We start from the raw sequence: 24,505 nt of genomic DNA, 5'->3' as shown, positions 1-24,505 counted from the left end.
GATTGTAGAACACTGTTTGAGAAAAACACTGGGGAACTGAACGAAATGTCGAGGCTGGTTTCAGTAGAGAAATAAGTTAGAAGAGCAACTTGAGTTTAGACAAAGATGAAGTGTTTGGACCAAGTGACTGTTAGGAAACCGTCTTGAGAGAGAGAGAGAGAGAGAGAGAGAGAGAGAGAGAGAGAGAGAGAGAGAGTTGCATGCCACGAGAAAACTCACGACAGAAATAATACTGGTAAAATTGTAGATAGACGTCTGGAAAACTATACTAGAAGTTGGCTGATGTGGAGGTAAATTAATCAGTCATGTTATTTAATGAAATTCATGGACAATAATGTTTAGAGGACATTAAATGAATTTGGAATATTATAAACTAATTCACGTAATGTCAGTTACAGTAAGATTCATAGCTGCTGGCATATTACAAAGCACCAATAATATAGTCTCTTTCATACAATAAACATTACACAGTCTGATTTATGTAGGCATATCCAATACTTAAATAAACCTTTCTTTATAATTTTGCTGAATTATATAAATATCTAACTATGCTTTGTTCTCCTATGGGAAGAAAAATGATCTCTAGTCTAGACCGTAGAAAGGAAAATTGTTCATGGGTGGCCGTCCACAACAGCCATCAACTCTGAAACGAGGCCAAACGCTGATAACAGAGAGAGAGAGAGAGAGAGAGAGAGAGAGAGAGAGAGAGAGAGAGAGATCTATATAAAGGAGGTGAAATGGCTTTTCCTGACAGAAGCTCTTGGTCTGCCGTCCCTCAAACATCTACACGATGGTGCTCAAGGCGTTCGTAGTGTCCCTCCTCGTGATCGGTAAGTGATAATCCCAAAATAATTCTTTTTGTTTCTCTGATAAAGATGTTTGATTAGCTATGAATCCTAAAGAAATCTTACCGTACTTTCGATAAGGTTTGAGTGGCCACAGAAGTCCAATGGGTCGATTACAAGCTGTGGAAAGTGAAACTGAAATAGATTTCTCTTTCTGTTTGATAATTTAGATCTGTATTTTTCTATCTCCAGGTGCGCTGTGCGAAGACAAGAAGGAATCAGCTGATAGGGTGAGTATTTGTCATCCTGGTATTGAGGATTCAAGTTTGTATGACTGAACATGTATAAGGCACATACAAACATACGTACAAAAGCGGGCAAAGACGCCTTTTCAAATTGAAAGAAGGTAGGAGAGAGAAAAATATAAGAATAGTGAAAAGTGACAGATAAAACCTACGTATTTGTCACCCAAGATTTTATTATTACGACAAACGGTTTGGCTCTGTACAGACTTGCCTCGTTTGGTCTTAGAAATGAATATGACTTTGTATATATTTACCAGCGAATACGGAGAGGAAAAAAAAGACAGTTTCCATATGATACCTTAGCAGAAGTTCGAGGGAAGAAGTAATGCATTACTAACTTAAATCCTCATTCTTTGGAAGCTTGAATTTCCAGTCAGTGGCCCATTTGGTGGGGTTGTTCCATATGAATAGGATTCATCTTCTGAATAATAATAATAATAATATAATAATATAACAGAAGCCTTCTAAATTTGAATTGATTAAAACATGTTTTGAACTGTGCTTCTAGAACATTGTGCAACTAAGAAAGTGAGGTATACTAGCCCTTACATATAGCGACCAAGAAACGTGTTCACATATACATAAACATGCGGGCGAATACGTTTAATACACGTTGGAAATATATATGTATTACTTTGAACCTATTCATATACAGGCATACTTCAATAACAATCCATTATTTCATCTGCAAATGAACCAGGTCCATTTGAGGCACTCAGAGTGATGTTCTATCCAGGCAATTATGGCGCACATTGATTATAGCATGTTAATCTATTCTATGGAGTCTTTGGAAAATTGATTTAGATGTCCTGTGTCCATATAATACCAGGTCCTCGAATTTAACACCTCTTTCGGGTGGAAATTGCCACTGGAATGAGTTATAACTTTGTAGTTTCGTCAGTAGAGCTCTGTGTTGAGAAACAGAGATTCTAGGGTAAACTAATCAAAATTTAATCTCCTTAGGACAAGAGAGGCTACGCTATCGGACACGGAGGAGGTGGAGGAGGCTACGGCGGAGGGCACGGTGGAGGCTACGGCGGCGGTGGGAGCTACGTCGTCGTCGGGGGAGGCTACAGTGGAGGACACGGCCCCAGCGCTTCCGACGTCGCCAACCAAGCTGCTGCTCAAGCAACAGCTGCTGCGGCAGGATTAGGAGGTGCTGCCCATGCTGCCGGCGGGAGAGCTGCGGCTGCAGCCGCAGCAGCTGCCTCAGCTGCTGCCCAGACCGCCCAGTTTGCAGCTGCCAGCAAGAAAGCTCAGGCTGCCCAGGTAACACAGGCTGCCCAGGGGGCACAAGCCGCTGCCTTCGCCGAAGGCTCTCTGGCCTCCAAAGCTAGCATCGCCTACCAGGCTGCCAAAACGACGGCCTCCATGGCCCAGACGCTGGCTGCCAACGTAGCCCAGATCCTGGCAGAAGGTCGGGCTCTGGCCAACCAGGCTGCCAACAGCCACGCCGAGCAGGAGAACTTCCTGAGCGCCCAGCGAACCATGGCGTGGCAGGCGAAGCAGGCAGCCAACGCCCTCAACCAGCAGCAGTACATAGTTCTCAACGACCTGGAAGACGCGGCAGGAGCTGCCGCTCAGGCCCAAGCAGCTGCCACGAAGGCCATCTCGAAGGCCAAGGGTAGCTATGGACACGGGGGGTACGGCCACTGAAGAAGAGATCTGGTTTTGACGGAGACACTAATTTTTAGGCGATAATGTGAAATATATCTGATTGTTTTTGTATAAAGTATGATGGGTTGAGTACACACCTACTACTACAAGTCTGTTGCTGCCTTCCGGACTGTCATGTCTGTATTAATAAACTATTTTACCGTGAAATCATGTCGTATCTATCGCATTGGTCTTCCAGTTCTTATCTTATATTGGATGTTATGATGGATTTTATTCATTGTACATTCTTGATCTAGGAGATGAATTTACATTCCTTTTGATGAAAATACCAAAAAATAACTATTCTAATATTATAAAAAATTTCCTGCAAAAAATCCTGTCTTTTGACAGTCAGGAAAGGGTAAAGAGAGAGAGTACACTATCAATAAACCTAAAAAAATTCATTTAGAAAACCACTTTTTTTCCTCAATTAACTGATAAAAAATAGATCCCAGATATGAGATAGCTGGATGAAATGCAAGTCTTTCAACAATCATAGCAGCTTCCAAACGAGAAGTAAGATCGAATCAAATATGTGTATAGGAATGTAGTAAATCTTCGTAACCCATAGCCACGAGTTTTCTAAACAGAAAACCACTGACATCATAACTTTCGTTACGAAATCAAGTCGAATTAAAGCTGATTTTTGTCAGTCTCAATGCCTCTTCTCCAAGAACTACTTTGCTTCAATTTGTGTCAGCTGTGGTATCGCAAGTTCAGAGGTTTACTATTATTTTGGGGGGCCTTTGCTCTGAAACCTAATTTGTGTCATATCGTCTTTACCTCGACCTCAAAATGCTCTCCTCTTAGAGATTCCTTGTTCAAAAGATTACTGGTGATCTATTTGTCGAGGAAAGCCTTCACCTCTTTTTTCCTGTTATATATAATCGTGTATGATAGCAGCAAACTAAACCTAAAGTAACTTATTTGATAGAGAAAGCGAATCTCTTCTTTCAAGATTGTGGAAGATCAGTTCTCTTAAGGTGATCATGTCAAAATGAAATAATTCTAGGATTAAATCATTCTTTGTCACATTGGGCGTTCAATTGATGTTGTTAAGAGATGAAATAGTATTTGTAACGCAATCATTTTTTTCAGATAGAGACCCAACAAGACCTCATTACCTTTGGGGACTCCGTTAATGATATAATTTCGACCGTGGTTGGAAATTCCTGGGAATGTTTATTCGGACGTCTTCTGGAATGGAGATGGATTTCATCAAATTGGGAACCAGTCGTTTGTGGAATGGAATTACATACAAAATCCAGGCCAAGTGTTGGGACCTACGAGGTCACTCAGCGCTGAAAGGTACATTGAGATCGATAAGGCATTAAGGGTGCAACAGGAGAAGAACATATTGCAGTTGCACTATGAAGCGATCGTTAGGAGAGGATTGAGGAAAGAAGAGAATATGAAAGGAGATACAGTAAAAGGAATGAAAGGGGTTGCAGCTAATGGCAGTAGGGACGCCGCTAAGAAACTAAAGTAATGCCCAGTGCACCTCACGCCCTAAAGGGTCTGTCGTTTGTGACTGGGCCTTTCTTTCAAAACATTCCTGAAGTGATGTTGTAGAAGGTACAGATTTTGGATTTTTTTTTTTTACATCAAACCGCCTACTACTCCTTAGGGTAACCCCCGGAGACAAGTCCCATCATTAATGCCAAAGACAGCATTTTTAGAGGAAGCCCCACCTCCCCCCAACCCCGGCACAGAAAAAGGCCAATGATCGACGTGTGAACTCGTCATTTCGAGGAGAATTTATAGAGTTCAACTCCAGTGTGAAGATTCAAGGAAGAGCTCAGGGCAGCCACAAACAAAGCTCAGCAAAGACACTACTAAAATGTAAACGCCGAGTTCTCTGAAAAGGAGCTGATAGTTTTCTTTTATTTTTTGCTGACAGTAAAAATCCTCGGCCGATACTTTAATAACAATGGCAGAAATTAAAGCAATGAGTTGAGAACTGGAGGAACTTGGGTGGTAATACTGAAGACTGGAATACATAGAAGCCAGTTCAACTGCGACCTATACTTAATAAGTTATGGAGGAAGAATTTGGTTAGACCTGCTCTATTGCCAATCTTGAATGATGCAAGAATACTGAAATAATAGGGAGGATAATGGATTAGTGATGGGAATCATAGAAGGACCAAGATTACTGATATCATTTAGATGAAAAGTCAGCTAAAACAAGAAAGCTGAAAGCAGGAGAACAAGCTACAGACCCACTTTAACCCCTTACATCGAGATATGCTCCAGTGGCGTAATAATAGATCTTTGGTTCGATTCGGATACCCTCCCATGAGAATCATTATTTCGTGCCATGCTATTAGAACTCATTTTGGCGGGAAAACGTTCAAATCACTCGAGATGAAGAAGCCAATGGGACAAACAGACGCTGCTGAGAACCTAATTCGCAAAAATTCAGAATTTACATGCTGGGCGAGATGATTCCAGGATCGTAAGCTTCCCTTTAGTATGACAAATAGTGACCGGATTTGTTGAACAGCAGTAAATTGGTCTTGCTGTCAAACTTCTCAGTTCCAGAGGTCCTTCATTCCTCACAATGTTGGACTGTGGAACAGTCTCTCTGAGGATGGTGAGCAAATGGAACCTCAAAAACTCAAGCGAAGATGCAACGCATTACTACCTTGTATTTTGAAACCTTAGTTACATTTTTATCTATCTGTTTATTAATTTGTAAATTCATTTTTACTTTTCTAATAGCTGATCTCTTCTTTCTGTATTTCCTATTACCTTCTGTTACTTCTTTTAAAGGAAGACCATAGACTTTGGAAGCTTGAATTTCAAGTCAATGGCCCCTTGTGGGCTTGTTCCATATGAATTGGATTCAACTTCTGAGTAATAATAATAATAATAATAATAATAATAATAATAATAATAATAATAATAATAATAGAGTACAAAAGCACGGCGGTTTTGAGCCAATATGGGAGGAAGCACGAGTAGCAGAAATAAACAGACGCTATCAATGGATGATGCACACGCCATTCTCTTGACAGGAGGATGGCTAGGGAACAGAAGTAGTTAAAACGAGGGTTAGATAGAGATTAAAGTTCTCGCACGAGAGGTCCCATATACCTCCTATAACCAAGGGTTCTGACTTTTTCGTGGAAGCAAGAACGGAAGGCTTGCTTACTGGCCCACCAGGATTTTGCTACCAATACGATTGGCTTAGTGGAAACAAGAATGAGTCTTAGCTTACCGGCCCACTGGGAAATCTTAGAATACTGATCTGGTGTTGTACTGTACAAAGAAACATTCAAGAATACTAAATGCATGATCAGGTAGATCATGAAGAGGTATTGCTTGTGAGCTCACTTGATTCATCTACTTCGCTCCACTGAATGAGTGGTCAAACAGGCGAATAACTCATTACGTTCCAGACCAGTGTGGGTGGAACATGGTCAGTCACAGTGGTGTATACTGGAATCTCCAAGACAAAGAACCTGTACTAATTATGTTATGAGGCTGAGGAGATAACAGCTACGGACAGTAGTATTATTAGTAGATGAAATATGAATCTTCATTCGTGGAGTTAGACGAAGAAAAGCAAAACCAGGGAATAACTATAGGGCTGGAAGATGAATTTGTGGGCCAGGTGACGTTACGGTGTTAATTCAAGATCTAACAATCTAGATAAAGAGGTCTTAATGTTATAGTAAAAGCACATAAGCTCCAATCCTTTAATGGAAGCTGGAGTGAAGGTTGTCTAGGATCATTGAAAAAAACATTGCAAACACCAAGAAAATAATTTAATAGAAAAATAAAGAAACACAATTGAATATTCTTTAATTTCCTGAATAAAAGAGTCAAATTCCACTAAGGCTGTATTTGGAATTGAGTTAGATATTTTTTCATATAATTCTCTGTGATTCAGATAGCTGCTACATTAAATAAATGTAACAAAATTCAAAGAAATTGAACACTTTATTATTATTAAGTAGATGAAACCTATTCCTATGGAACAAGCCCACCAAAGGGACCAGTGACTTGAAATTCTAGCTTCCAAAGAACATGGTGTTCATAAGGAAGAAGTAAGAGGAAGAAAGGGGACGTACAGAAAGAAGAGATACCACTTATTAGAAAAGAAGAAAATAAATTAATAAATAGATAAAAATGTATCAAAATACGAGAGGAATAGTATGGTGGTAATGCATTACATTTTCGCTTGAACTTCAGAAGTGGCATTGGCGTTTGGGACTTGGATAAGATTTTTCTGTCAATGATTTGAAATACGACTTACTTCTGTGTCCCTGCAGATTAACACCTGCATGAACGTGTGATAGAGTGCTTGTGATAATATTGAAATTTGTCATTGCCTTAACAATGTTCACATTTCCAACTTAACTCTGTTTTGAACATTTCAAAGCATTCAACAACTGTTCCGAATCAGATCAAAGAACGAATTAAAATCACGACATAAAGTAACATGTCGAGTCCTCGTGAAGGGGCTTGCACAGAAAATGACATACACAGAAAACAAAATAGCATCAGGCAAAGCCTCTATTCTCAAAGCTACCTCTGTATTGTGCGTCATTGTCTCCGGTCAGTGTTTACAGAAAAGCAACCTCACCGCAATTCTTTTCAACTCCTTAGAAACGAACTGCAACTTCATTTCTTGTAACCAATGGGGTATTGCGGTCAATGGTGTGAGGTGCCGTTCCAAAGAGTTAAGCGAATGTGTCCGTTATAAGAAGACCTGGGAGTTGATCTCAATCGTCAGTATAAAGCGAGGAGCTTTAAAGGAATCATCTCACACTCGTCTCTTCTCGAGCTGAATCACGGTGGCCATGTTGAAAACTACTTACATTCTCTTTCTTGCAGTTGGTAAATATTTTTCTAGGTACCTTTTTTTTTGCAATTCAGGTACTCAGTTTCTTGAAGTGCTTAGAAGCAGGGACATTGACTTGAGCTATTTGAAATTCAGTTGCCAGTACAACAAATAACCCAAAATAGTTCTGTCCTTCATTAGGCAAAATAAATTTTTTCGTTACCAAGTTGCTCCTTTCATGAGGCTGTCTTTTTGCAGGAGTGGCGTTAGCTGGTGACCAGGAAACAACAGCAAAGGTAGGAAAGAGACTTTCTTCCAAGTAGCACCTTGAAAAATTAAAAGACTTTCTGCTCAGTGGCACCTTGAAAAGTAAGACACTCTTCCCGGTAGCATCCTAAAAATTAAAATAGTTTCTTCCCAGTAGCACCTTAAAAAGTCAAAAGATATTCTTCCAAGTGGTAACTTGAAAAGTAAGGCTTTCCTCCCAGCAGTACCTTGAAAAGTAACACTTTCTTCTCAGTAGCACCTTGAAAAGTATGTAAGACTTTCTTCCCAGTAGCACCTTGAAAAGTATGTAAGACTTTCTTCTCAGTGGCACCTTGAAAAATATGTAAGACTTTCTTTCAAGTAGCACCTTGAAAAGTATGTAAACCTTTCTTTCAAGTAGCACCTTGAAAAGTATGTAAGACTTTCTTCCCAGCAGCAACTTGAAAAGTAAGACATTCTTCTCAGTAGCACCTTGAAAAGTAAGATTTTCTTCCCAGTAGCAACTTGAAAAGTAAGACTTTCTTCCCAGTAGCACCTTGCAAAGTAAGACTTTCTTCCCAGTAGCACCTTGAAAAGTAAGACTTTCTTCCCAGTAGCACCTTGAAAAGTAAGACTTTCTTCCCAGTAGCACCTTGAAATGTAAACAAGAACTGAAATAAGATGTCTCTCACGACCTGAGCCATTCTTACTGATGAAGGACTCTTTCCACAGGATAAAAGAGGAGTACATGGTGGCTATGGAGGTGGAGGAGGAGGAGGAGGAGGAGGAGGAGGTTATGGAGGCGGAGGTGGTGGCTATGGGGGAGGAGGAGGCAGCTACCTGGTAGTAGGCGGAGGCAGCTATGGCGGAGGACACGGCCCGACGGCCTCCGACGTAGCCAACCAAGCGGCTGCACAAGCCACGTCTGCCCTCGCTGCCCTTGGAACCGTCGCTCACGGAGCTGCCGCCAGTGCTGCTGCAGGGGCTGCGGCTGCCGCCTCTGCTGCGTCCCAAACTGCCATAGCTGCCGCCGCTAACCGCCAGGCCCAGGCTGCCCAGATCACGCAGGCTGCCCAGGGAGCCCAGGCAGCTGCGTTCCAAGAAGCCTCTCTGGCCGGAAAGGCCAACATCGCCGAGCAGGCAGCTAGAGTGGCAGCCTCCATGGCCCGTGGTCTCCTGAGCAACTTGGGGCAAGTCTCCGGCGAGACCAACGCGTTGGCAGGACAGGCAGCCAGCAGCCTGGCTGCCCAGGAAGCAGTCCTGGAGTCCCAGAATGCCATGGCATGGTCGGCTCAACAGGCAGCAAACTCCCTCCACCAGCAGCAGGCTGTGGTCATCAGCGACCTGCAATCAGCTGTTGGAGCCGCTGGACAAGCGCAGGGTGCAGCCGCCAAGGCCTTGGCTAAGGCTAAGGGGGCCAACAGCGGAGGGTTTGGGGGTTACGGAGGAGGTTTTGGTGGGGGTTATGGAGGGTATCACTAACCATCTAGGATATAAAGTTCTCTCATTATAAGACTGAAGATGATGTTCTGATATAAATGTAATTACCGGAGAGGTTATTTATACAGATGGAAAACATTTTGAACGATTTGACAATAAAGCGCGATGTTGAAGGTGTAGTTTCTTTACTTCCACCCTTGAATGCCATAGGGATGCAGAATGTTGAGATGTTAAGGTAATTCAACTGAAGAAAATCAGAGAAAAAAGAATATCTTACAACTATGATTATCTAAACATGTTAAATCTACAATTCACAGTCGTTTAAATAAGATTTTGGTCATGCTAGGAACTCCTTACTTTCCTTTTTACAAATTTCTTGGATGCATTTTCCGAAGGGATCTTTGAGTTTCTTCGAGTTTCAGGGTTTCCAAATAGAAAGCAAAAAAAGTGAGTAGCTCAGAGTTCACTGGATCCCGTGTAAAAGGTGCATTTACTTGAATTCTCTGTCTCTCTTTCTTAGGTCTTCAGAGAAGCATAATAGAAGAATGAAATATATGCCATCTGTGAAACAACCTTGTATTACCTCCTTATCTTATATATATTTTATCTTTCTTTATTAATATACCACCTAAACTACATCTGGATCATGTTTGTTCCAACATAGAGTCAACCAGTGCCAAGCGAGCGATGCCTATTTTCCATACTCTGTAATGCTCACTATTTGGGGCAGTAAGGAGATTACTATTCTTGTAGTTGAGACAGTCATTTCACCTCTGAGGGAGCCAAGTTCGATTCTCATGTGAGGTGGAAATAATTATGCATGTGCTTTTCAATTAACTGCAGTGATGGACGAGAGGATGAGGTAGCAACCTCACCTGAAGTCAGTGGTTGAGAAACTGAAAGGTATTTTAGAATGAAGATATTAAGCCATGCTCTCTAAACTCTTATTGCAAACATCTCAGTCATCTAATTACCAGATACATCATTTGGTGTCTTAGTATTCCCTTCATTATGCCAAGATTAATGTACAGATACTGACTGACTGCTTGCATTATTATCCCCCATAGGTCTACCTGTTGAGTCATCAGCATCCTTTGCCCGATTCTCCCTGGTCCTAGCTTCAGAGGAGGACGGATTTGGGAGCTGAGTTAGATGTCACAGACTGTGTATACATTATTTAACCTACTGTATTTAAGCAACCAGCCACAGGGAGTTGCCGAGATGGTGCGTTCCGGAAACTTTGGCCTGTGTGTGTGTTCAGGGAACCTTGGCTTGTGTGTGCGTTCATGGAACCTTGGCCTGTGTGTGCATTCAGGGAACCTTGGCTCGTGTGTGTGTTTAAGGAACCTTGGCCTGTGTGTGCATTCAGGGAACCTTGGCCTGTGTTTATGTTTAGTCACTACAACAGTGTGCTACTGCATTGGACTTAGCCCCTTGCATCTGCCACTCATGAGTAACCTTTTAACAGTAGTACATTGTAAATTATGAGAGTTATATGTCATAGTCTATGCACGTTATCTAATCTACAGCATTTGAGTAACCAACCACAGAGAGCTGTTGATGATGGTGCGTTCAGTGAGCCTTGGCCTGAGTTGTATGGTACTCCAAAGAGGAGCGCTCTGGTACCTTTGTTGTAATCATTCTACACTAGTGGCAAATTTCTCAGTCTGGCAATTCTATTCTCTTTGGTCCTCTTTGCCCCAAGTAAATGTGACTTTCTGTTGCTGCTAGCCTTATTAGAGATCTGGAACAGATCAGTAAGTGATGTATTCGGTAACACAAAAGTGAATTCGAGCAAAGGTAAGACTGCATCGTTTTGAGGAAGTCACGCCTTACTTCAGCTCCATTAAGCACTTCATACAGTCAGCACTGTATTTAATTATAATAAATATTTGATGTGATTGCTGTTAACATCCACCATAAGCTTTCTTCTTTGCAACACTAAGCTAAATCACCTAATCCTCCCAGAACGTGAGATATTGTTCAAAAGGGATCCCTGTATCTATCTGGGTAAAACTGCAAATATTATGAGCTTCAAATCTTTTGCCATGCCATTGTTGGAATACTGGTCATATGGACAGATGTCAACAGCCCTCCTGGAACTTTCCCCTTGAGAGAAGATTGCCCAAGTGGTAGTCTGTCTCTTCTAATCAGTGGATTATGACAGACTACACCGTGGAGATGTCCTCATTGGCTACTTTTCCAGTGTCTGTGCTAGAAGCGCTCATGTTTAGCAATTCATCTATTGCACTATAATACCACACTGACCAGTTTCAGTGACATATGGGCAATCCGTTTTCTGTTAGTTTGCTTTGCCATTTAGTGGTACTTTAATATATCTTTACTAACAGTCAAGCACATGAGAGACAGATGCAGAGATCCCAATTCTTGTATCAACAAAAACCATCAATAGTAAACCATTCATAGGGGGGCGGATTAATCCAAACAAGTGATTACACTAATAAAGTCTTAATTATATGGCATATAATCATCTATACATCATATCGGAGAGAAATTATGAGAGAAGAGACAGTATTGGGTCATTGGTAATGTAATACCCTAGCTAAGATGCCCCCATTTAATGGCCGTATCCCCCATGTCCATAGCTTCCCTTGGCCTTGGAGATGGCCTTTGTGGCAGCTGCTTGGGCCTGAGCGGCAGCTCCTGCCGCGTCTTCCAGGTCGTTGAGAACTATGTACTGCTGCTGGTTGAGGGCGTTGGCTGCCTGCTTCGCCTGCCACGCCATGGTTTGCTGGGCACTCAGGAAGTTCTGCTGCTCAGCGTGACTGTTGGCAGCCTGGTTGGCCAGAGCACGACCCTCGGCCAGAATCTGGGCCACGTTGGCAGCCAGTGTTTGGGCCATGGAGGCTGTTGTCTTGGCAGCTTGGTAGGCGATGCTAGCTTTGGAGGCCAGAGAGCCTTCGGCGAAGGCAGCGGCTTGTGCCCCCTGTGCAGCCTGAGTTACCTGGGCAGCCTGAGCTTTCTTGCTGGCAGCTGCAAACTGGGCTGTCTGTGCAGCAGCTGAGGCAGCTGCTGCGGCTGCAGCCGCAGCTCTCCCGCCGGCAGCGTGAGCAGCGCCTCCTAAGCCTGCCGCAGCAGCCGTGGCTTGAGCGGCAGCCTGGTTGGCGACGTCAGAAGCGCTGGGGCCGTGTCCTCCGCTGTAGCCTCCCCCTACAACCACGTAGCTCCCACCGCCCCCGTAGCCTCCACCGTTGCCTCCGCCGTAGCCTCCTCCTCCTCCTCCGTGTCCGATAGCGTAGCCTCTCTTATCCTGACGATATCAGGAAAATTATCAGTGACCATTTTAGAAAAAATGGTTTAAAGTCTTCATAAAAGTCTAAGGATATATCATGACAAGATCAGTGACTAGTAAACTTATCATACTCACTCGTGTTGCTTCTTTCTCTTCACCAGCTACCGCTGAACCTATATATGTAAAGAACCAATAATTAATATAAATACTCACATTTCCCGTACGTGTTTTTATGTGCTTGTGAGTATGCAATATAAGGTCATGGAGCCGTAATAAATTACCATTATTATTCAAAAGACGAACCCTATTCATATGGAGCAAGCCCACCAAAGGGGCCATTGACTTGAAATACAAGCTTCCAAAGAATATAGCACTCATTAGGGAGTAAGAGAAGGTAAAGGGAAATAAAGATAAAGGCCAGAATTGACTTTCGATTCCCTACCAATGAGCAAGCAGGCCAGGAGCAGTCGAGAAGACATCTTAACTGGACGGTGTCTGAAGAGCGAATGATGGATGGCCCGTTCTGCCCACCGGTTTTTATAGCCGAGGCGACACCCACTTGGAACGTGGCCTCGATGCCAGTTTCCTTCCTTTGTCAGAGCAGACTTTGAGAGATAATGGCTACTTTGCTGAATACTCTGCTGAACTGTGAATGACTCAACAGCGCATGGAGGCAAAATTCGAAAATCTGAAAAAATGGTTAGTTTTCCAATTTTTCGTTCAGTGGGTAGACACTAAGAGCCAAAATTACTTTTATAAAGATATATATATATATATATATATATATTCTATATATATATATATTTATTATATATATATATATATATATATATATATATATATATATATATATATATATATATATATATCTTTGAATCTATATACATTCATAGATTAAAACATATATTTTTAAAGAGTTTGTTTACGTTTAGACTTCCATACTAACGTCTCTGCGTTTATTTATTAGTTTTTTTTCTCTTTAAAACCAAGATTGTCTTCAATTAACAGACTTGTTTATTATTATTTTTCAATGACAGATTAAATGGCATTAAATTTCCAGTTATTTTGGACTTCCTTAACACATCCTCTCTAAATTAAGTAAAAGAGAGAGAGAGAGAGAGAGAGAGAGAGAGAGAGAGAGAGAGAGAGAGAGAGAGAGAGAGAGAGATTATTGGTAAGAAATCTTAATAATTGGCCACCAGGAGAGAGAGAGAGAGAGAGAGAGAGAATATCTCAATAATTTGTTATCAGAAGGTAATGATGCATCAGACCTCTCTTTGTACCGTAAAAGACCAATTCAGTTAACTTATTGGAACCTTCGACCGATTGATTGATTGATTTGTGGCTAATGAAACTACAGCCGAACCCTGCCTTCTGTCTATTACAAAATCACAACGATAGAAGAAAACGTCTATTAAACTCAATGTAAGGTTTCTATTTCATTGCTAGAATATGTCTATTGACTGTATATGAGGGTTTTAGTTCAATGCTGAGAATGGGCGGACTGTCTGGAGTCTGTCTGTCTGTCTGTTCGTCTGTACTATGCTTTTCAGAATCGCACTCTGACTTCTTAGAATGTATTGCGTCATCGCTCTGAGGCTTAGTGAGCGATGACGCAATACTACAGTCTTTCGCTTGATTAATTACTTTTGCACAAGACACCAGAACCTTTTGAGCTTTTTTTTGTTTTTCTATTCCTGAGCGAATGTCTCTCACTCGGAGAAAGTCCTCAAAATAGCCGGTAAAATAATGGTTTCTTTCAAAAGCCAATCGGCCTGAAAGGGAACATTCCTCAGCTGAGGAACTATAAAGGGCCGAATTCCGATGAAACGAACGTGGTTTTAATTCAGGTATCTAGCTGTGACCTCAATTGGCTTTCGGGTGTAGAAAGTGAATGAGGAAGAGAAAGGAAGGAATTAAAAAGTCATCATGGCGTCTGCGTGAACCTTGAAAAAATAGATTGAAAGATAATTATACATCAAAAGAGAACCAGGAATAGTCAGGAATATGGATAAAACTATCTTCTTCATTCTTTGATTCCTTCCTCTGAATTGAACTGAATGTAGAATTTAGGCCAAAGGCCAAGCACTGGGACCCACGAGGTCACTCATGACAGTGAAAAGTTTGAAAGGTGTAACAGGACAACCTCCCGCAGTTGCACTATGAATCAATTATTAGGAGAGGGTTGAGGAAAGTAAGGTGGAAGAAAACGAATATGAAAGGAGGTACAGTAGAGGGAACGAAAGGGGTTGTAGCTAGGGGCCTAAGGAACGCTGCAAAGAACTTTAAGTCATGCCTACCGTGCACCGCATGAAGTGTGCTGACGGCACAACGCTCCCAACGGGACCCTTCCCCATAAACTTCATCATGTATAGCTCACATATAGACAGGGAGCATACGTCATTGATTTTTCTATTATTACTATCATTATATTATTCAGAAGATGAACCCTATTCATAAGAAACCAGCCCACCAGAGGGGCCATTGACTTTAAATTCTAGAAACTTCTAAAGAATATTATGGTGTTCATTCGAAAGAACAGATGTCAATGGGAATTACAGAAAGAAGAGATCAGTTATCAGAAAAACGGATAAATTAACAGATAAATAAATTAACAAAAATGTACGTGAATTATTTAAATAATAAATGGAATTGTTTAATGGTAGTAATGCATTGCATGTTGCTTGAACTTCTGTTCTGCAAATTCGTCGTATTTTCGCATTAAACGAATTTCCCAGCGTCTTTATTCTTCGTTCATAGCAAGGGAAGAGTGTATGTATAGTACTTATCGGTTCATGTATAGGCAAATGACAACTATACAAACATTCTTATAACCGTGAACCAATGATTATAAGAAGTATAACCCTGGCCGTCTCTCATGTCAGACAGTATAAACTGTAAACATGATTGCAATAAGATGAAGAGAAATTTATCGAAAACGTTGCTATTTGTTGCAAAGAAATAATTTAACAATTGCTAGAGGATGTTGTAAGTTCTTAACCAATAATAATAATAATAATAATAATAATAATAATAATAATAATAATAATAATAATAATAATAATAATAATAATAATAATAATAATAATAATAATAATAATAAAAATTTTGTCCGATTACCACCTTCGGTTTTGTCCTCGCTCCGTTTATGCTTTTCATACCAAAACAAGAGAGGACGGGACGGGACGGAGGAGGAATTCGACCCTACAATCCTAAATCATGGGAAGTGTCAAACATTTCGTCCAGGAGACGTTTTCCGTCGTGCACGATTTCATACAGGAGGTGAGAACTTTTACCAGAACGTTTGAATATTAACGTTAATGTGAAATAAAAGCTGCGAACGTTGGTGGGAGACGGGGGTGCCCCGTCGACTCCATTTCCCCCTAGGTTGTAATCACAGGATTCGTCTGGACAGAAGTTTGGGTCCTGAACGATTATTTTTTATTATTTTGTTATTGTGTATTAATTTGTGGGGCGTGAACCCCTTTTATGAATAAATTAAAATTATTGGTTAGTTTAATTTATAGTTTTGAGGTCTTTGTTACCTTGTTTCTTTTCTTTTTCATAGCATTCTCTCCTGTCACGCAACCCAGACCTGACGTACATTACCTAGTTATGAAAAACTTTCTATAGCATATTTATATTTTTTGGAGCCATTTGAGACAACTGTGACCAGACTATCTAACTAACCTAGATTAGATCCGAGGGGGCTTTGTCTCCCCGCCCTGAAATACCCCCCACCCCCCAAGTAATACTGAGCACTAGGTAGAAACAGGGATAAAACTGAAGACCACTACAGTGGCCTTGTTCCTGGCAGTCAGTGACCATAATGTTAACCACCTATTGCCTCTATTTTTGTCCATGTTTTTGCCATTTATTTGTGTTTATGGTCTATTGACAGTCTTTTGTTCATGTTTTTACATTCATCCTTTATAGGTAGGGACTGCTTTTAATAAAGTGTTTAAACTGAAGTTACTATACCAAACAAGAGTGGTGCAGTACTAGGTAGGTAGTAGTCTTCAGTTATACCAAAACTTTGACTAAGGCTTCCACATCTGATGGGAAGGTTAGAGCCAATTCCTGTCGTTCTCAAAAGTTCCTGATTTTCTTAGCCTAGATTACGCTACTTTATCAAGTTAATTCCACGTCAAGGTGGATTGAAATTGCCTAGCTTAGTGTAGGCTAGTGCCAATGGCAAATCGATGACAATCATTCTGTGTACATGAATGCTGTATTTTGAAATGTGTAGGAGTCCAATTTTCCTCATAGGGTAAATGACCGAGCAGCAACACAGTAGCCACTGATCCTGGTGCGGCCAGACCTATACGCTCCTCTCTCAAGTAAGTGTTTTCTCCTAAATTACAAAGTAATGGCATAATTCAAGTACTTTTTTGGGAAGTGGCCGCATTCTGAGAGAGGTGGCCTCTATGTCGCCGTTCGGTCATTTACCCAATGTTTCAGAATGGAGCAGTATTGTTATGAACTTTGTCACTGGTAGCAGATGAATACCTTTTAATACCTTTTACCCCCCTGGGGGTAAGGGCTGTTAGTGCACCTCTAAGCATTACTTTATTTTCTTTGCAGCTCCCTTTTGCCCCCTATCTGCAACATTTTTCATTCCTTTTACCATACCCCTTTCATATTCTCTCTCTTCTATCTTATTTTCCACCCTCTCCTAACAGTTGTCCAATAGTGCAACAGTGAGGTTTTCCTTCTTTTACACCTTGAAGACATTTAAAATTTAATGGATATTGTGGAAAAATTGTGACTGAGTAGAACTACTCATAAGTGCAGTGCTGGTTTAAAAATACAGGAACCCTACCCCAATGTAATTGATTTGGTGTGCGGCTACCCTCTTTTAACTAAGGTATAAAACAGTTGTTTGAATTTGTAAAGCATAAAGTATGTTTGAAAATTTTTTATGTTGGTACTATTTGGTTTTTAAGAAATAACTATTCGTAAAATTTTATATTTGTTCATGAAACTTACCTGACAGATATATATATAGCTGTATTCTCCGAAGTCCGACAGAATTTCAAAATTCGCGGCACACGCAGTGGGCGGCCAGGTGGTAGTACCCATTCCCGCCGCTGGGAGGCGGATATCAGGAACTATTCCCATTTTCTATTCATATTTTTTCTGTCGCCGGTCGGTAAACAACTGTTTACAGACCTCCGCCTAGGATTTTGAAACTTCATTAGCCGCTTAAGTATCCTAATTATTCTTTCGATTATTGACTTGGATTTGTGGCTAGGCATATGCTATCGTAAATTTTTCATTGCATTTGATGTCTGGAAGCTAGTTAGCCTAGTTTCAGACTTTGTTGTCTGCATGGGGTAAGGTGAGGCTACCGGAACTTTCGGTAGACACTCGCTTAGTATATATGACGTTTACATGTTTTCTTTGGCATAAGTTCAATGTAATTAGTGTAATGTGTGACTGATTACGGAAGAAGTAGGATTCATGTACGCATTTTAGAGCGTGTTAGAATCAGGAGTTTTCCTCCACAGTAAACAGAAGTTAGAAATAATGAACCTTCTAACCTCCTGTAGATTTTATTTTGCCCCCTAACCCTGTGGTATGGCTTACGGGCCTAGAAGAAGTGTCTGCTAGAGGATTACATCAAGTAATCTTAGACTAAAGTGCTCGCTCTCCAATCAGTGTTGTGAAGTGTAGTGGCCCCTTGTGTTGTGGAGGGGGCGTCAGATCGGCCCCATAAGCCTCTAGGCCTGGACCTCTGTCGGACTCCCAGGACTCAGGGAGAGGGCATGTCGAAAGCCGCAAGAGGGTACGGGGGCTCCCCACCGATCTGGCGTCCCTTCGGCAGGACCTGTTGACGATTCCCAGGCTGCTAAAGATCGTGCACGTGCACGAATCTTGAAGGATTGCTTCTCAGTCCTCCGAGGCGGTTCCGTCCCCGCGCAAGGGTTGGAGCTCTCGGAAGGACTCGCGCCCTCTAAGAAGCTTTTAGAGAACGAGGACGCGTCACGTCCTCTCTCTCGTCAGGAGGGAACGTCAGATCGGCCCCATAAACGCCTCTAGGCCTAGATCTCGTTGGACTCCCAGGAAACCAGGGAGAGGGCATGTCAAAAGCCGAAGGAGGGTTACGGGTTTTTCATGCTGATCTGGCTTCCTTTCGGCAGGTCCTGTTGTCGCTTCCCAGGCTGCCGAAGATCGAGACGTGCACGAATCTTGAAGGATTGCTTTCTCGTCCTCCGAGGCGTCCTCCCCACACAGGGGTTGGAGCTCTCGGAAGGACTCGCGCCTCCTTAAGAAGCTCTCGTCACGAGAGGATGAAAGAGTCCTGTGCCCCCCTGTCAGGGCTCTCAAATTTTATTTACTTAAACGAAGGAAGTAAGAGGTCCTTCGGGTAATTTGTGGTGCTCAGGAAGAGACCACATTTACCTTTTCGAAGAATGCACTGGCTCTTTTCCTAAGGGACATATTAAGGAGGCTCATTCATCTTGCCAGAAGAGTGATTTGAGCCTCCTGCGAGTGAACGCTCATTTTATACATTATTAAGGAGGCTCATTCATCTTGCCAGAAAGTGATTTGAGCCTCCTGCGAGTGAACGCTCATGAAGTTAGAGCTGTTTCAACCTCGCTAGCATTCCAAAAGAATATGGTAATCAAGGACATTCTGATTCCACCTTTTTGGAGGAGCAACTCAGTATTCGTCTCCTCTCCTCATGGCGCTCCGTATACGTTATGTAACGTTCGCTTTACTCGAAAGAGCATAAGTTTGACGTCCGGCAAGCTGCTTTGCACAGTCAAACAACTTATGTCTCTGGTTCGGCATAAGAAGGGCAATTTAGACGTGAGGAAGCTTTTGGAGGTGCTCAACGTCCTATAAGTAGAGACATTCTCCAGTACGCTCGGCAAGCACCTTGCGAGGTGGGTGTCTTTCGGACCGCTCGGCGTTCCTGTGCTGAGGGCGTTTCTGGAGATGTTCTTTTGCATTACTAAGACGCAAGTTGCCGCACAGGCGGCCACTGTCTTTGTAAGAAGGTATGAAGGTCTTTAAGGCCCGTCTTGAAGACGAAAGCCGTACGTCTTCCTTTAGTGTTCACACACTTCAGGAGCAGCGTGCGGCTCTCCATGGAGACTCGCATGAGGACGTCCCTTGAAAATATTCAACGTCATCGCAAAAACGCGGTTCGTCATAACATTGAGATGTTGGCAAGGTCGCTCGCCAGGACGCCTCTTGGCGGGCCTTGCATGCTTCAGCGCTTATGAGGACGCTTTTGTGGACAATTCGCCAGACGCTTCGGTGGAAAGCTCGACAGGACGCTTTGCGAGAGAAAAGACTTGTAGACAGAGTCTTATTTGCTGTTCAGGACGTTTCTTAGGACGCTTGACGCTTTCTAAAACGCTCGTCAAGAGGAGGTTTTTTCAAGACTCTCCACAGGACATTCCTTTACAGAAATTTTTAAAGAAGGATTCGGAGTTAGCGGAGAGACATACCCGAACTTTTTTCTTCGATCCCTCTTGCCTCTTCATCGATTTCTCTGAGAATCTGGGAAGATTATATACTCGGATTCCTGGGTGACTTTCGGTCATGTTAAAGGGTTTTCCCCTATTAGCAAACTGCCAATTGTTTTGTCAAGTAAGGACGTTTTCCCCATTGTCAAGATACTAAACGTTTTGTCATTTTAGTGGGGGACCCCTCATAAATGGGGTAGTTCTCTTTGACATAGATTTTAACGTTTTTATCGTTAAGCGGATAAACTCATTAAAACAAAAATTTCGGAAGAGCTCTCATTCATTTTCAGAGGCTCATCCGGGGAGTAAGAAAAGACTTGTAGACTAGATCCAGGAAGTCTTATGTCCAATATCATAAGAACATTGAACGGTCCTTTTCGATCCTCAGTTCTCTCTTGATGATCTCTATTCGAATATTACTCCCTTTTCTTGGCAAGAGTCTTGGCAAAGAATCAAGGTTAGAACGTGGACAGTCGTTTTCCCTTCTTTCTCTCTTCCTCGTCGAGGAAAGATGTAGTAGAGAATTCGATGTTCAAATTACTACAATACTTACGTAGTTTATCTTTGCGTCATTTTGTTGCTAAACGCCATGGGTCAAGTCATATACGCATATCGTATTTACCTCTGCGGAGAGAAGCCGAAAGAACTGTTTGTTCTAATGTAATTTAATTGTCACTCCCTTCAACCTTCCAAGAGTTTTCGGAGTAAGAACAACTCTTCAGGTATTGTTACGACACCAACTCAGCTTCTGTATTTAGCGAATTTTGTTTCGTTTAAATATGCCTGCTTGAGAGTTTTCCTTTTGCTCGATAATTTCATACCTATCCCTTCGTAAAAGGAGTAGCTGGCAACTCAGGCAGATAGTGCGAAGACGATGAACAAGGCTGCTTTGTTACTGTGATCTACGCAGTACCGGCTAGCTCGGTGACATGCGCGGTTGGTTACGTCTCTCTCCCTTGCGGGAATGGCTGAATAAGCCGTCTCTCTGCCCGGGAAAGGGTGAGATAAGCCGTCTCTTGCCATACATCATGGATTTTATAGCCTCGGGTTGAGGAAACTTTCTAGTAATCTTGAATGAACACGCCTTCCGTTTACTTAGATAATTTCAACAAGATATCTCTTATACTTGTTCGGTGCGGAATTCTGTACGAATCTACCGCGGCATAGCACTATAATAATGCTCTCCTGCTTATGCAAAGCGCAGCCTTATTTATGGAAGGAAGCAGGCTGAGTGAGGGAATGGATGAGTTTGCTGGGGACCATTTTCCTCGCTGGAGAAGCTTGTTTTCCCTGAATAAACAGCAATTCAGACCTCTACATTTTTCCTCACGAAGAAATTGGAATAACATCAAAGATCTAGTAATAATTCTAATTTTCTCTCAACGGCTTGAGGATCACCTGGGTGATAGCGAGAGGGTGCCAGACATCCGAACAGAGGAACAGATGTTCTGGCACATTGTCTGAAAGAATTGGAAAGCCAAACTGGCTGGTCGGCTCTCCAGTTCCTCGAAGGGGGGTGAGTTTGGATCGAGTGGCCCAAATCATCTCGGATAATTTCTCAGCTCTCTCATAGCTCAAGAAGAGAGAGTTGGTTATGGGCTTGGGCACGGAAACGTAACGATCCTCAAGAGGTTCGTTAAACTAGTGCACGTCCGTGCGCGTCTTCTCGATCGAAAGGCAACAACTACTGACGTCTGAGTAATCCTCACTTAGAAGTATGTCGAAGTTGAGGAGAGACTGAGGGCGTCCTTTCGTTAAGTTTTTCGTAATATTGAAGACGAAGGAGCTTCCTCTTAAGTTGTTCCCTTATTCATGATCCTAGAGGATTAGCTTTAGTCTCCACATGTTGGCCTCTAAGAGGTTGGATTCACAGAGGTCAGGTAATTCAGAGAATTGTCCAAAGACCCTTCCCGAGAGAATCGTGTAATCTAACATCGTCACTTAGTGAAGTATCTAATACTCTCCTCTCTGAGTCTGAAGGCGTTCAGACTATCGAGAAGAGATAAGATCTTCAAGATTAATGGCAGTCTCTTGGCCAAGGCAAAGCAGTGCTGCCTATTTTTCAGTGTTCAATCGGAGGGGGCCGTTTCTGGAGATAGTGAAGGGAAATGACTGTTCCTCCACCTCGACCTCTGTGAATTTTTTGCTTTATGGTTCTATCTTTCCGTATGAAGTATGAGATAAGCTAGAAGTCCTAACTATTGTAGAATATGCAAATATGTTGTTGACGGCCTCTAGGCTCAGAGATTCGGTTCTGTCAAACAACAAAGCTTCACGATCTTTGAGGTCTGGGGAGATCTTGAAATTCTCTGGATCGCAGGTTCTGGCATGGAACTTAGACGTAGTCTGAGTTTCTGATGCCAAAAGCATTTCGAACCTATCCTTTCTGCGAACTTAATACACGTGACCAGAAAGTCTAACATTCTAACCGCTCTAGCCACGGCAAAGAGGGTTAGTGAGGTTGTAGCCATCATCAGAGGTTTTAGCTTTAAAGACATAATGCGGTCTGTCCTCTAAGCCTTCCGTTCTTGATAAAAACGAAAACCTGTCTAACCCTTGACCCGAAGGCTTGGAGACCAAGGGTATGGCACAAATTATTGGGCAAGGCATTAGAGAGTCCTGTGCCCTGTCGGGTCTCTCAAGTTTTATCTTGATAAAACTATAGAAAGTCGAGGTCAACGGACAATCTGCGGTGTTCCGCAAAAGATCAGACTGGCTTCATGTCCAAGAACACCCTGGCCATTATAGTCAAGGAGTTCTTTTAAGAAGTCTCATTCATTATGTTGTGCATAAAGATTTGAGATTTTTTCTTGATATGAATGCTCAAGAGGTGAGGCGCGGCCTCGGAAGCATTTCAACAGAGCATGACACTCAGTAACATCCTGAGTGCCACGCTTTAGCGAAGCAACTCTGTGTTCGCTTCACACTCCCGACGGATGTGAAGACGACATTTCAGATCTGTAAGTCGCTAGGACCATACATATCCGTAGATATATTATTGGGGGCAGCAAGCAACACGAATCCTATCCTATAGAAAAGGGATAGGTATGCTTTTAACTTTGAAGGGTTGGTCGCTTGAGGTGCGTTCCTTTTCTTTAGCCTAGAAGTTATGGAACTAACTTGGATAGGTTAGGTCAGGTGGTGGTTTTAGCTTCGTTGCCCTCAGAAGTATGGTCATATGGTCTAGTCACATTGTGGTCACGCCCCCGTTGACAGATCGTCTAGAGCGCACCAGCATTACAGGTCTCTACCTCGCTGGCAAACTCTAGTAACGCAGAAGCCCAGACTTTGGTGACAGTAATCACGAAGTCGGCTATGGCTAACAGGTGAGGAACCAAGATGTATATCGTCTACTTAATTTAGTTTCCCAAAAATCCTATTCTGTCTCTTCCACCATCCGAAGTGGGATTCAGCTATATATATACTGTCAGGTAAGTTTAACATGAACAAAATGTTATTGTTATAATACAATTAAGTTTGTTCATACTTACCTGGCAGATATATATAATTAAAGTGCCCACCCACCTCCCCTCAGGAGACAGTGGCACTGATAAATTGAATAGAAAATGGTAATAGTTCCTGATATCCGCCTCCATCGGCGGGAATGGGTACTACCACCGGCCGCCGCATGCGTGTGCCGCGAATTTTGAAATTCTGTCGGACTTCGGAGAATACAGCTATATATATATCTGCCAGGTAAGTATGAACAAACTTAATTGTATTATAACAATAACATTTTTTTTATGAAATGCTCTCCTTCTGCCACCAATGGAAACAAGAATGGGAGCATCTACCATAGCACATTTTTATTTTTTAAATAGTAGGTAACACTGATAGTTACCTATGTATCTGGAGCAATACAGTGACATCATCATACCTTGTTTGGTGAATACCAGTGTGGTTGATGCCCCATGAAATATATACAGTGGGCCTCCCGTACTCGTGGACTCATGCATTCGCGGATCTCTCTCTGGACCATATCTACCCATTATTCGCCTATTCGCTGTACTATTTATCTATGAGAAATATCCACAAATTCCTTTTTTTTATCACTTTCATCGTAAAACGTACTTTTTGCGATAAAACTATTAAAAAAACCAGGTATAAAAAGTTTAGTTGGTTTTTCTTGAGTTTTAACTAGCAAAAGAGGCCGTTTTAAGCATTTTTATAGGGGTTCCAACTATTTGCGGATTCTACCTAATTCACAGGGTATGTCTGGTACACATCCCCTGCGAATACGGGGGACCACTGGTAAATGCTGTATACTATACTTTATGTATTTCATACACTTTATTGTGATTGTTATGTTTTCTTTACAGGCTGAAAGTTTGGATATTTTGAAGAACATCATCATTCAGTATCAGATTAAAGAGGACTGCCATCACCTAAGCTCTTCCTCATATTATCCAATAGTAGAACAATTCATCATAAAACTGAAGGTAATTTTTAGTCTGTTCCCTTTTAGCTCTTCATGTGCTTCCATTATTTGTATACAGTAATCCTTCTGAGAAAGGTGGAACTGACCAGTCAACACCTTGTCTATACTAG

The 24,505-nt window shown here is 42.0% G+C and overlaps 4 protein-coding genes across 4 annotated transcripts in view; 3 read left to right on the top strand and 1 right to left on the bottom strand.

Annotated features, from left to right (window-relative positions):
* Positions 1 to 752: 752 nt before the first annotated feature.
* On the top strand, positions 753 to 2,914 carry LOC135204332 (glycine-rich protein 1-like). The gene is made up of 3 exons (XM_064234525.1): positions 753 to 830; positions 1,038 to 1,075; positions 2,054 to 2,914. The coding sequence occupies exons 1-3, from the start codon at positions 791 to 793 to the stop codon at positions 2,744 to 2,746; spliced, it is 771 nt and encodes a 256-aa protein (XP_064090595.1). The 5' UTR covers positions 753 to 790; the 3' UTR covers positions 2,747 to 2,914.
* A 4,555-nt stretch (positions 2,915 to 7,469) lies between these two features.
* On the top strand, positions 7,470 to 9,396 carry LOC135204327 (glycine, alanine and asparagine-rich protein-like). Its single transcript, XM_064234512.1, has 3 exons — positions 7,470 to 7,593; positions 7,796 to 7,833; positions 8,516 to 9,396. The coding sequence occupies exons 1-3, from the start codon at positions 7,557 to 7,559 to the stop codon at positions 9,263 to 9,265; spliced, it is 825 nt and encodes a 274-aa protein (XP_064090582.1). The 5' UTR covers positions 7,470 to 7,556; the 3' UTR covers positions 9,266 to 9,396.
* A 2,280-nt stretch (positions 9,397 to 11,676) lies between these two features.
* LOC135204318 (glycine-rich protein 1-like) lies at positions 11,677 to 13,023 on the bottom strand. The gene is made up of 3 exons (XM_064234501.1): positions 12,919 to 13,023; positions 12,612 to 12,649; positions 11,677 to 12,494 (listed from the first exon to the last, which is right to left on the bottom strand). Exons 1-3 carry the CDS (start codon positions 12,953 to 12,955, stop codon positions 11,802 to 11,804), a joined length of 768 nt encoding a protein of 255 aa, XP_064090571.1. The 5' UTR covers positions 12,956 to 13,023; the 3' UTR covers positions 11,677 to 11,801.
* Positions 13,024 to 15,626: 2,603 nt separating this feature from the next.
* LOC135205830 (zinc finger protein 184-like) overlaps positions 15,627 to 24,505 on the top strand; it is a 35,535-nt gene continuing 26,656 nt past the window's right edge. The window contains 2 exon segments of the mRNA XM_064237080.1: positions 15,627 to 15,758; positions 24,277 to 24,396. Of these exon segments, the coding sequence (XP_064093150.1) occupies positions 15,696 to 15,758; positions 24,277 to 24,396 (183 nt within the window). The 5' untranslated portion in view covers positions 15,627 to 15,695.

Source organism: Macrobrachium nipponense, chromosome 24 (assembly GCF_015104395.2).
Source record: "Macrobrachium nipponense isolate FS-2020 chromosome 24, ASM1510439v2, whole genome shotgun sequence".
In the NCBI taxonomy this organism is placed as follows: Eukaryota; Metazoa; Arthropoda; class Malacostraca; order Decapoda; family Palaemonidae; genus Macrobrachium; species Macrobrachium nipponense.
The sequence above is the reverse complement of the archived record's forward strand: the minus strand, read 5'-3'. Positions and strand labels throughout refer to the sequence as shown.

What these genes read in the sequence shown, in the direction of transcription:
- LOC135204332 (XM_064234525.1), top strand. Translation starts at nt 791, where the DNA reads ATGGTGCTCAAGGCGTTCGTAGTGTCCCTCCTCGTGATCG. An exon ending in AGTGTCCCTCCTCGTGATCG is followed by an intron (nt 831 to 1,037) that starts GTAAGTGATAAT and finishes TTCTATCTCCAG; the next exon opens with GTGCGCTGTGCGAAGACAAG. An exon ending in AGAAGGAATCAGCTGATAGG is followed by an intron (nt 1,076 to 2,053) that starts GTGAGTATTTGT and finishes TAATCTCCTTAG; the next exon opens with GACAAGAGAGGCTACGCTAT.
- LOC135204327 (XM_064234512.1), top strand. Translation starts at nt 7,557, where the DNA reads ATGTTGAAAACTACTTACATTCTCTTTCTTGCAGTTG. An exon ending in CATTCTCTTTCTTGCAGTTG is followed by an intron (nt 7,594 to 7,795) that starts GTAAATATTTTT and finishes GTCTTTTTGCAG; the next exon opens with GAGTGGCGTTAGCTGGTGAC. An exon ending in ACCAGGAAACAACAGCAAAG is followed by an intron (nt 7,834 to 8,515) that starts GTAGGAAAGAGA and finishes CTCTTTCCACAG; the next exon opens with GATAAAAGAGGAGTACATGG.
- LOC135204318 (XM_064234501.1), bottom strand. Translation starts at nt 12,955, where the DNA reads ATGTCTTCTCGACTGCTCCTGGCCTGCTTGCTCATTG. An exon ending in CCTGGCCTGCTTGCTCATTG is followed by an intron (nt 12,650 to 12,918) that starts GTAGGGAATCGA and finishes TTACATATATAG; the next exon opens with GTTCAGCGGTAGCTGGTGAA. An exon ending in AAGAGAAAGAAGCAACACGA is followed by an intron (nt 12,495 to 12,611) that starts GTGAGTATGATA and finishes TGATATCGTCAG; the next exon opens with GATAAGAGAGGCTACGCTAT.